Source organism: Oreochromis niloticus, linkage group LG23 (assembly GCF_001858045.2).
Source record: "Oreochromis niloticus isolate F11D_XX linkage group LG23, O_niloticus_UMD_NMBU, whole genome shotgun sequence".
Taxonomy (NCBI): domain Eukaryota; kingdom Metazoa; phylum Chordata; class Actinopteri; order Cichliformes; family Cichlidae; genus Oreochromis; species Oreochromis niloticus.
The window spans coordinates 24,414,662-24,427,280 of NC_031986.2; the positions used below are offsets into that span (position 1 = coordinate 24,414,662).

General features: G+C 41.5%; 1 protein-coding gene across 2 annotated transcripts in view; it reads right to left on the bottom strand.

The window, feature by feature from the left end:
* Positions 1–6,578: 6,578 nt before the first annotated feature.
* LOC100709465 (zinc finger protein GLI2) overlaps positions 6,579–12,619 on the bottom strand; it is a 94,595-nt gene continuing 88,554 nt past the window's right edge. For both annotated transcript variants that reach the window (XM_005459169.4, XM_019352253.2), the window contains 2 exons: positions 11,588–11,939; positions 6,579–10,839 (listed from right to left, as the gene is read on the bottom strand). In XM_005459169.4, coding sequence (XP_005459226.1) covers positions 8,813–10,839; positions 11,588–11,939 — 2,379 coding nt within the window. In that variant the 3' untranslated portion in view covers positions 6,579–8,812. The remainder of the gene's footprint in view (positions 10,840–11,587; positions 11,940–12,619) is intronic.

The window sequence follows — 12,619 nt, forward strand, 5'->3', positions numbered from 1 at the left end:
TGTCTTCCAGCCTCAGCAGGCAGAGACTGAAATCTGGAGGGAATTTACATATTAGTCTAATAGAAATGAATGAGGCATCAGTGAGTGCAGAGCACTATCCATCATCTGCTCTGACACCAGGCGCAGGAGGAGGGAGTCGGCCTTGTTAGACTGTCACATGTGTAATAATAACGAAATAATGCAGAGCTGTGGAGATGTGATGTGGTGTCATCGCAAGGAAAAAGACAAGAAGAGGGGCGGTGGAGGTCAGAGCAGAAGAACAGTCTCCTTCACATCAGAGTGAGTCTGCTGGAATGACTGTCACCACTGTGATGGAGCTGGTAGTCATTTACAATATCATCACTTTGACTCAGTGTTTGACCGCACAGAATGCGGGGGCGCTCACATTCTTATGATGGTGGGTGGTGTCACTGGTGGTGCATGCTAAAAGAATTTCCTGTGCAGGATTTTCAGGATTTGAGGAAACTAAGAAAAGTTAGTTTAAATGAATTAATCAGCCAACAAGCCAATGAAAAATAAACCAAGAAAAACCAATCGGCATACCAAAGACAAAACAATAAAAAAATCAACCAACAATAAACAAACCATGAAATCAATTTAATCAACTAAGAAAACAACCAATCAGTAAGCTAACAAACCCACCAACCAAACAACAAATTAACCCGAAAACCAAAAATAAACCAAACAAACTGCCCAACTATTGTAATAGACACGTAAACTGATCAACTTACAGATAAACCAACCTACAAACCAATAAACGATCAACAAATCATACCGACAAACCCATCAACCAACTAAACAACAAATCAATGAGCCAACAACCAAACTAACCAAGGACTACCCCAAAAAACTATCTATAAACCAAAACATAACCAATTTACAGACAAGCCAACCTACATAACAACAGAATCGCCAACAAATCAACCAACAAACTAACCTACAAACTAAAATGTTAATCAACCAACAAACCAGTAAACTAGCTATCTCATAAAACAAACAAACTTGCCAAAAAATAATAATAAAAGAGCCAGCAAACTAACTGAATTACCCAACATTACCAACCCACCATCCGACCAACAAAATAACAAATAAACCTACTATTGAATCTAGAAACAAAACAACCAGAACCAACAAATAAACTAAGCGACATACAAAACAACCTACAAACTATGAAACAAATTTACTAAATGAATGAACTTACCATTAACTCATATGACAGAGCAACACAAGCAGCAATAACAAAACAAAAAAGTAAAAACAAAAATTCCAAAAAACAAACTAACAAATTAATTAACCTAATTAATTAACCAACAACAAGCAAACTTACCAACAATCATAAAGCAACAAATTAAATTAAAAAATAACCAACCAGAAAACCTACAGAAAAAAAACAACAACAAGCAATAAAAAGCAAACAAATTAACAAATAGACTGAAAACAAACTAATCAACAGTAAAGCAAACGTAAATTAATAACTAGAAATCAGCAAATTAACTAACTAACAGACCAATGACATACAACATATAGGGGTTTTTTTCTGTTTTTTTTGTGTTTTTTTTAAAATAAAACTCAGTTTCCAAACCTAAGAATAACCTGCAATGTTTAATAAAATACTCAAACTATACCATATCTAAATATTTATTTAAAATATATGGTCTGAATGGTACTGGGGTGATTTGTCCTACTGAATACCTGTTAGGTAAGGTGCTTTGGTCATGACAGGAGAGATTCTATTTTTCAGCTAGCATCATGGGAACCCCTCGATTTAAAACCTGAAGTGGTTTGCTGAAGATTTGCCTGGCTAGAAGCTGTTTGGATGTCTCTGTTTGTACTGGCCATTAAACTGTAAATGGACTTCGACCAATTTAAAAATGACTTTTTTCAGACAGTGCATGAATTGAGGCCCTGTGTAAGATTTCAAAATGAGCTGTACTCTGCTGTGAAATGCACCGTACAACATTGATTTTAGCTGTCTCCACTTCCATTACTTTTAGTTAGCTGCTAACTCTTTGCTCAAGTCTTCAGGTCTTCTCATTTCTTAAATTAAAGCTTTTTTTTCAGGTTACTTGACATACTCTCTCCATATTATCAGTTTGGTTAGTACCACGTGGGGGTTTTGTACCCCTGGTTGGGAATTACTGATGCCAGCTCCGTCTTCAGCTGCACGCAGCTTTGCTAAGGTTTGAGTGTTTGCAAAAGCTTGTTGGTCATAAAGAGCCTGTCAAACTTGGAGCCCTGAGAGACGCCTGAGAATGTAGCATACACTGTAAAAACATTCCTCCGAAGGTCTTTAAACTCTCTGCAGACAGGCCTGTTTGTCGCCCCGCCGTGAGCTCGGGCTGTAAAATGTCCACCCACTGATGGTGCTGATTGGAGGTGACACTTGGGCACTTTTGGGGCTCACTGTAGTTTGGACAAAATCTCTTTCCAGCTTTTGCTCTACTTACAATCTCTGAAAGATACATTTGAAGTTATTCTGGCTTTTTTTTTAACCCACCTTCAAGCACAACAATGTACTTTGGTTGTTGGATGGAAGTGTTAACGTCACTCTGGAGAATGATGCAAGTTCATGTTTCTGCTAACACCTAAAATATGAGTTTGAGGCACAAACCTGAAGCAGAATTTGTGACCTCACAGCTGTAGTTTGAAGTCCATCCTGCTTCAGCAGCCAACACACACACACACACACACACACACACACACAAAGTGAAGTGGAAACATGAGCCTGGACGTCCAGTGATGTAGGAGACATCTGGTATGCAGCAGCCAAAGTTTAAAAATGAAAAATGCTCCCATATACATAGATTCTGGGTTTCTTTATGAGGGAGGAGGAGCAGATGTCACTTCAAGAATTTCCAACAGTTTTGCTGAAGTTCTGAATGGCAGATTTAAGTGAACCTGCCAGACTCATGTAATCTTCTTCATTCTGTCCAATCTCAAACTGTGTTTGTCCGAGCTTTGTGTTTCTGCAGTATAATATTTTAGATAGATGGATTAAAAAAACAGACACATGAAGGGAAATAAGTCTGTGATTGACCTCATCCTGGGAAAACTGCAGATACACCTGATCAAGTTAAAATTGAGACTCAAAGACTGTAATGAATGTAGCAAAGCAGCGAAATACTGGAGGAATTTGTGGAGAATTATCTAGAATTTCTCTGATCTTTACCAATTTTGTAGTAACTGTATCTATAGGATATCTAGTGTGTGTCAGATTAACCAATCATAGACTTCTGTTGTTGCATGACTTTGTTAGAGATGCAGTGGTGGCTTCAAAAGTGAGTCAGTCCCTATAGACTTCCATGTTAAAATGTCCAACTTTACAGAAATAAACATATTTATAGCCTGATATAAAAACAGTTTTAGCCTCTATAGATAGTACCCTCCATAACAACTGTAAAAGGAAACAAAGTAACCCATTTGGATTTTTCAAGGCTTAAAATTGGGGATGTGGCCTCTCTTACTGACAGGTAGCAGCTAATCAGAGTCCCTGAACTAGGCCTCTTGAATGTGTTTGTGCTGATGGAGCTTTTTGGAACATTTCTAATACAATTATTTCATAAATAATGTGGCTTTCAATTAGTTAAATTGTCTTTAATTGTAAGCTTTTTATGTACTTTTCTCCTTTTATTCAGAAAGAGCTTAAAACCTTCCAACAGTTGACTAAACTTTACCAACAGAATGTGACAAGTCAATGAAATCACAACTTTATGTCCAAGGCACCAATGGTTGTGAACAGAAGTTTAGATATAGGATTGTCATGGTAATTTGGGGCTTTTAATGATTTCTTCAAACTGTTCTTTTTCCAGAATGGGATGATCGTACAGCCCAGCGATGCTGGTGTTCCAGCACTTTCCAGTTAATGGCAGCCTTGAGTCTTGGTGTTTCTTGGGTTGTTCCTGAACATATTAACCAATTTCCTCTCATCTCAGGGTGACTGTTTGGGTCTTCTTGCAGACCTTGGCAAAGTGACGGCACATCAGAATAACTTGTATTTAAGTACAGTTGTTTTGAACTCATGATCTTGGAATCTGCAGTTGTTTAGAAATGGCTTCCCAACCTTCCCAGCTTGTGTAAATCCACACTGGATCCACATTAGATCTTCATTGACTTTCTTGGACTCTCTCATTGTTCTAAGTATTGATCTGTCCAGTGAGTGCCGTCAAATAAATCCTTCTTATGCTGCAAAGAGAAACTAGCAAGTGTGGTCAATCATAATGACTAATGAGAAGTTAATAGGCTTTGGCATTGTCAGGTTAAAAGATTTTGTAAAGCCTTTTGACCTAAAAAGATCAGAGAAAATTCAAAATAAATTCAAACCCAGGTATTGTTTATTAAAGACATTAAAGATGTTTGCTGTACGACCATTAAACTCCTGTAAAAGAATTCAAAAAAAGCATTAAAAGCCAAAAATTGCCTTGACCTTTGTGCCCATGATAAATGGATGTAAACCTCTGACCACAGCTGTACGTATTAGATTGCAAAATAACGACTTTAACGAATTTAAAATGGAGCCATCATCTTGCAAAAGTGATCAGATTATGCAGCTTAGAAAACAAAGAACTTGGAAACATTAGATTAATTAGAATCAGTTGTATGCAAATCTTAAATAACTCATTAAGGTTTTAATTAAAAACCAAATAAGAGTTTAAAGCCAGGTTAGGGCAGGTTCTCTGCTGCAAAACATCCCCAGTCATAGTTTTTTCACTAACAAAGTTACAGTACAGTCATACTTCATGAGTGCTGAAACCCATCTTTCATCTTCCTCACTCAGTTATCGCCATCAATAAATGAAGGTGCTGTTAATGCACCATCTTTGCGAGTCTTATCTCCACCTCTTGTTCGGGCCCTGGTTGTATTTCACAGCCCGGGGCTATTTTCTTTCTCACTTCACATCTCTGAGAGAAGAAGGAATTCCAGTGGCAGAAGCAATCACAAGCTCCAGATCAAACGTATCCTCGGCTGAATTCCTTGACAGACTAAAATCATTTGTTCCTCTCGCTAACGCTCAGCGCTGCGTCCCCGGCATCGCTCGCTCCTCTCAGCTGGTTTGTTTTATGTGGTTTCAGCAGCCGAGTCCTCTGGGCCACTCTGTCAGAGCCAATATTGGAATACACACAGGCTAACTGCAGCAGCAGCCGCCGCTCTGCACTCATCGAGCCCTTTCGCCTCCTGTTAGCGTCCTTTTTCATCAGCTTACCAGAGAGGATTTACATTATGTCAAGCCTGTTCTCGCCGGCAAGGCAAGACGAGGTCAGGGGAAGTTATTTCAAAGCCGCCCTGAAAGAGGTCGTCTTAAGAATGTGTTGGCGCCTCAGCCTGACATTCAACAAGGAAGGAGTGAAGAAAGTGCGTTGTCGGCACGGGGTGTGGGAACATGGCTTCAAAGACGAAAGTTTTGTTGTTGAATTATTGAAGCGATCAACACTCCTCCTCCTCCTGCAGGAAATGATCAAGGGGCGAACTGATGAATAATAATATTTACTCAGCCACAGCGAGAACCAGGAGACGACAGAACCTGCTGGAAAACAGGCTGAGTTGACGCTTTATTTGATTTACATGAGAGTAGGCTTTATGTTTTTGGACTGGGCTCATTACCAGAGCAGGAGTTGTTAGCAAAAAGGTGGAATGAAATTGATAGCCATCCTCTTGCTGCCTCAGAGTTTGACAGGTGATCGATTCAAGGAAAACCCTGAACCTGAACCCTTGACCCTACATTTGTCTGCCATATTTTGGGATTTGGGATGACAGTACCATCCATCTATGGCACTACAGAACTGTGGCCTTCATGTTTACCAGATCTCAACTTGACTGAACAGCTATGGTAAAAAGTAAATGGACTGGTTCTTTTATAGCACTTTTCAACTCTATTTGAGCATGCACTTGTTCATACAACATGCCTTATTCACCCATTCACACCTTATTGTACAAACACTTTTTTCTACTCCTAAATGTTTTCTATCTAACATTTACACTCCAATGGACTCATTGAAAAGCAATTTTGGATTCAGCATGTTGCCCTTAGATACTTAAAACTGGAGACTGGAGCACCCAAAGAACGACCACCAATCTTCCGATTAGTAGATGACCTGCTCTACCTCCTGAGCCCCACCCCACATGGTAGATGCTGGACCTTCCAGCATCATTGTTAAAACACTAAAGGAGGGTATGGTATAAGTGTTGGAGGAACAGGGATCATCCCTCTAGTAGAGCTCAACACTTGAGAATCAGTGCCTAGGAATACCAAAACACCCGACTACGAAAATCTTCCTAACATACTTTAACCATGTTCATAAATTACAAACTACATAAGATTTTGAGAGAATCAGGTCCAGATCATAATCTGTGCATAAAAGTCACTGTGGACATCACTATGTTGGTTTTAGGCTAGATTCATGTTGGTTTGAGGGATCCAAAAGTGACTGTATATGGATGAGTGGCTGTTAAGTTATCAGCTGGCTTGGTTAGCAGGATGTATTGACAAACTGTACGTATGCATCACATAGACACAGATAACTGGTAATTAAGTTATATCCAAATAAAATCCTAGAAATTTATTTACAAAAAATAGAGCACAGACTTCTTAGATGGTCTGTAAGTACAGTTAACCGCACAGAATGTATATTATTGGTCAGACAATTCTATTGAAATGTTCCAACAGCACAAACAAGGTCCAGAGGTCCAGTTCAGGGACTCCAGTTAGTTCAGGTGAAGCCTGGCCACCTGTGTCACCAACCATTTGTGAGTAAATAATATTTTTAAGCCTTAATAACATTTAAACAAGTGAGTTGTAAAAAATAACTTATGATGGCCACTTGCTTGGTGCTAATGCTCTAGACTTGCTTTATCTCACATGGGAATGTGGGACATTATATGGTCTAAATTATGTGAAAGTGAAAAGGTTAAAGACTGTCTAGTCCTATTGTGTTGGACTTCAGGGGTGGGCAATTCATTTTCCCAAGGAGCTACATGAAAAACTGGGACTGTTTAGGAGGACTAATAGGTCCACCAGTAGGGCCCCTTCACAACAGCCCCAGTTTCTCATGTGACCCAAAAATGCTTACATTAAAGTGGAACCATTTTAAAACATCTTAAACACTCCAGCCCTGAACATCTCTACAGATTAGAGATTGTGAAAATGCAAATGTCCAAAGGAGTCACAGTTTACATTGGCCAGTCTTGTTTGAGAATGTGATCAATGCGCAGGTAAGAGACCAGTTCTCTCAGTGGTACTGATAATGTGTGCTGCACCTTGCATGCTCTCATGATAGCTACCTTGACCAAACCAGAGTTCTCTCAGCAGTGAGAATAGGTCTGAAGTTGATTATTTTCTGCTATGTGCTACATGTAACTTCTCCCCACACCATCATGTGTGAAAACAGCTTAAATCAGGCACACTTTGAGCTAAATACAAACTGAGCTGGATACAAACCTTTGGTATTTTCTAGAGATATCTTGGATTTATATCTATATATCTATATATTTATTTATAAAATAAATATCTTGTTGGAATAGCTTGTGACAATCACATTTATGAGAATAAAAGTTTGACATTGTATAGCTCTGCAAACATCATATAGAGCTGGTTGGGCTCAGTTGGTTTCTTTAATTGTTACAAAAGTGGTCCTTAAGCCCTACAATACACATTAAAACTACATTTTTAGGCCTGTCATTTATATTTTGTTGGAATATTGGATGCTTAAGTTAATCATGGCCAAAGTAATCCCAGCCAGCCGAAGGCTGAGGCTTCAGATTGCTCCAAACACTCTGTTTCATACACTATTTTTCTACTCTTAGATCTTTATGATGTTAGAGTGGAGGTCAGTAATATGGCAAACATAGACATACAAGCTCAATCTGCCTGCTTTCAAAGCCTTCTGTTGGGCCCAGGAAAAAAAAATTGCTTGAAATTGGCTAAGTAGGTGCATTTTAAACATTAATATTGCCCTTTGCATGGCATTGCATGGTGTTTCCTGAACTACAGCCAAATAGTTTTTTTATATACTGAAAAAAAAATTGTATTTCTGATTCTGCTGTGGATAATCTGGGCTGGAAGGACAACACAAAACACATGCATTTAAAAAAATCAAAGTCAATACTGTATTTCTTAGAAATATACAAAGGATATTTACATATAATGAGCACAACAAACTGTTTTCAACAGTGTAAAAAAGAAGAAAGCTAGAGTCTCTGCTCTGAAGTCTTCTCCTCTTCTCTCTGTGAGAGCACGGCCAAGTTATCAATAATTCCAGTCACAAATCAAGTCTCTGATGCCCAAATCTGAGACGCCACAGTTAATCTCAGCAGCAATGCAGCAATCAAATCACAGCTCACCGAGGGAAGTGGCTGTAAACTTGATGATAGATGGAAAAAAAACGAATGGTGAACTGTTTTCTCCTTGACAAATATTAAAGTTGAACTCAAGTAATTTACAGTGTGAAAGGTTTTAATTGAGTACACAGATAATTACCTGGTTGAATTTGCACATTTTTTTGAATATAACTATACGCACAACATGTGTTTGTTGTATCTGAGGCAGGCACTTAGTAAACTGATCTTACTGCAGACCTGTACAACAACTGAATAAACTCCCTTGTTCATCATTTTTGCTACCTAAGGCAAAAAAAAGAATGATATGGCTTTTTGAAAAGATTAAAAAAACTGCCATTTTAAATAATTCATAAACAAGACTGTACAAGGAAACAACAAGCAGGCTGCAGAAGCTTTCAGCTCACAATCACATCAATTCCAACTGCGGGGTTGAAGGGTTATTCTGCATCAGGGGTTCAAAATGTCTGCACACAGTTTGAGGCTAAGACATCAAGTTGAGGAACTTGCTCTCCTCTGCTAGAGCAGTCAGCAGTGAGCTCATGTCCCCGATGGCCATGTTCCCTGTCCCCGCAGGCACCGAAGGCAACGTGACCGAGTTCCTGGGCGTCGTGAGGCGAGAGGAGCTCTGGGACAAACTCTGGAGCAGACCTGGACTTAGCGTTCCCGACATGAGGCTGGAGTGATCCCCATCATCCAGCATGCTATCAAAGTCTATTTGTGCCTGCTCCAGTGCTGTGGTACAGTCACTGGTTCTTGGCGTCTGATTGGTGCTTGAAGTGGGAGGCACCACCATGTTACAGTTTACATTACAATTAGGCTCATATACTTGAATCTGCCCTGTGTAGTACAAGGCATTGTCATTAGCATTATCGCTGCGGTGAAGTCCTAAAACTCCAGCAGTGGATAATTCGGAGTTAGCATTAGCAGCTTGCATCATTTGCTGCGTCACTTTTGTAACTGAAGGGTTCTTGTTCAGAGATCTCGGTTCGGTTGGCGGCCTTGGCTGAAAATTGTTCTGATTTCCAACTTGTGAGGGATTCTGGGAGTTCATGTTACATATTGATGTGTCAGTGTGTTCAATTTTTATCTGCACAGGCTGAAATCCAGCATCAGCAAAGTGCAAGTCAAAGGTCTCCATGTCACATGGCTCCTGTTTGCAGTTGATCCCACTAACGGTGTTAATGCAAGGCTTATAGGTGGTGTTACCATTCCTGTCATAGGGCTGGATGCCTTCATTTAACAGGGCTTCATTGAGATTCGATGGCTGCTGGAATCCTTGTTGCTGGAGGCAGTTTGCTCCTGGCTCGGAGTTCAGCTGAATGTACCTCTGCTGCATTGTGAGGTTCTGATTCAACTGCTGGTTGGAGCTGAAAAGGTTGCTAAGAGATCCAAAATTCTGGTTTTGCTGGAGCACAGCCAGGTTCCCTCGGACCTGCAGTCTGGAGTTCTGCTGGGAGGCATCCATGAGTCCTGAATGTGCTGGAACAATGGATGGCGAAGGTGGACACATCTGTTGCTGTTGACCTGGACTATTCCTCGAAGCGGGTAAAATCTGTGAGAGTAGATTCACAACAGCCATCCTTCTCTGACTGAAGTGCTGCTGCTGGATAGCCGAGGCTCCTTGGAAATCTGCATTTGTCTTGTCTCCATTATCAGGGATGTGACTTGTTGTTGTCTCCATGGTAGCATTCTCTGAAATGCTTGGTGGTCGCAGACTATAAGGGTAGTGGTGAAGACCATCTGATCGATGGCAGTCTTGCTGAGATAAATGTCGGTGATCTGCTGCAGGAGGTGGACAAGGCTGGATTGTCACCCTTCCACTCAGCGTGCCCATGCTGTTGTAGCGGTGCAACTGCGACTGGTTTAAAGTTTCTGGGGCAACCTGTCTCACAGGGTCACTGGCTCGACGGGGGATGTTAGATGGGACTTCGTGGGGCATCAAACTTCTTGTGGCATAACTGCTGTACTGTCTGAAAGGTAGGCCTTTGTTGGTGGAGGGTTTCCGGGAGTCCTCATACAGGGCTGCATGGGATTTCAGACACATTTGGTCCATATATGGAAGAGGTGTAGGTGGTGCGCCCCCAGTGGCAGCTGCATATTTTGCCTTGAGACGGTAGTGCTGGGCTGGGGTCAGGCTGAGAGGGCTGGGAAGACCCACTGCTCCAAACACTCCTGCTCCTCCGCCACTCCCACCACACTGGCTGGCCTGACTTGAGCGCCGTGAGATGTCGGCAGAGATGGGGTCATAGGAGTCCGCAGAGCTGATGTTGCTGGGGCGGTTGGCACCAAATTGTGAGGCCTGGCTGGAGCGCCGACTGGAGAAACAAGGGGAGATGCCTGAGGATCGGCGACTGAGGGTGTAGACTGAGCTCAAGGTACTGGAAGTGCTGTCACGTCTCTCGGAAAGGTTTTCTAGCACAGTCATTTTACTAGAGCTCAGTTCACCAAAGCTAGAACCAGGGAAGGACACCTGACCACCACCCATATTTTGGCTCTCCAGGAGGGAACCTGTAAACAAACAGATGAGAATGAGAAACTCTAGATCTAGAGCTACTTTTTCAAGCTTATGGAGCTATTTTTCAAGTATTTTTAAACTCAATCGAACAAACATAAAATAGTAGGAACTTGCTAGTGGACCAAATGTAGTGTGCTTCATTGAATTAGATTCTATCTGAGGGGGCAGTGGGTGTATGTGTTCATATGAAAGAAGGTGCACCTGCTCTTTCTAAGTCAATTAATGCCACAAGTAATACCACATATACTTTTTCGCAATAAATAACAGATCAATATTCAGATAGCTCCCTGGGCAGTTTCTCATTCTAGTCCGTGGTCTTGATGGAAGTCCTTTGTTGTGCTCTGCAGCTTCAGTGAGATCAGCACAGCAGTATAAACCTCCATCCTCCAGAGTAAAAGGACTACCACTCAGAACTGGAAAAGCACCTGTATAATGTGAAGGATCCCTGGGTCTGCCTTGGTTGGACATAATTGAAACATCTCTCTTAGGTGTCCAGTCAGATACTTCGGGTACTGCACGGTTATAGGAGGACTGTCCAAGTAAAGTCCCGTCCAAGTCTATTCATGTGTGGGAAACATGGAAGTAAAGTATCCACCTCCTTACTAATTAGTTCTTGGATTGGAAACCAAATCACCTAAGAAAAGTGTTAACTATGGAAAAGTTTCTATATTTTTAGTGAAAGGTTGAAGTGAAGTGAATAACTGTCAAAGCAGCTTTAATCTAGCCTTTCTATCAACTCACCGCCTGCCGGTATGGGTGGGAGCTTGGTCCCGAGGACCACAGGTGGTGTTGGGTTGTTGGTCCACCGGCAGGAGTCCCTCACTGTCTTCAGTTTCTCCTTCTTGAGATGCTCCAGGCGCTGGCTGGTGCTGAATTGCTTTCTAAAGCGAAGACCCACCGCTGCGACCCCACTGGTGGAATCTTCAAAGCCCAAGGACTCCACAAACGGCAGGTCGTCCAGGGTGCTGAGGTCCCCTAGGCTCCCCCCGCTGTGCACCGCCATCTCTACTCCACTGTCATTGTTGGTGGCACTGCCAAGTGGTGATGGTTCGCTGCTACATGATGACTGACCGCCAGGGCTGGACTGATACATCTATGAAGAAAGAAGAGAAAGAGAAGGAATGCAGAAAACGAGATTTTAAAAAAAGAACATGAGCAAAACAGAAAGAGACACAATAGTTTGTCCTAAAAACAGTTTTTCTGTAACAGAACAAAAGTGGGACAGTGGTTAACATGGCATGAAAAACAGTGAATCAGTGAGTCTTTTATCCTCCCCCAGCTTAATTGTAAATAATGAGTGTGTTTTTTGGGGATGGGGGTGAAGAGGTGGGGGCGCACCACAGATTACAGACTGTCTTAGTCTGTCTGTGAATTAGAAATGGGCAGGATGAAAGGCTGCTTGAGCCTGAGCCAGAGTGCCGGGCCAATCATCACAACATGTGATCTCCAAAAAATCAGCTGTCAGGGTGGAGGCTGCTCAAGCATTTAGGTGAAGCTTGTTGTTCTCTTACCTTCACAACTACATCTTTCAATGTTAGTTTTGTTTACGTCAAATCCGAGTTAACAGAGGGTTTAACATGATGACAAACCTCTCCAATCGGACTAAGGACAGCAATAATTAGACGGTGTATATCCACTGCCTGGCCTGTTTCCTTGCAGTCTCTAATATATTCGCTGCTAAAAAAGCTGTCTTGATCACAGCTTGCTGGTTGGCTCAGTTTGCACAACCAATTCCCAGTGTTTGAATATTCATCCAGGAGTGACTTTTATCAT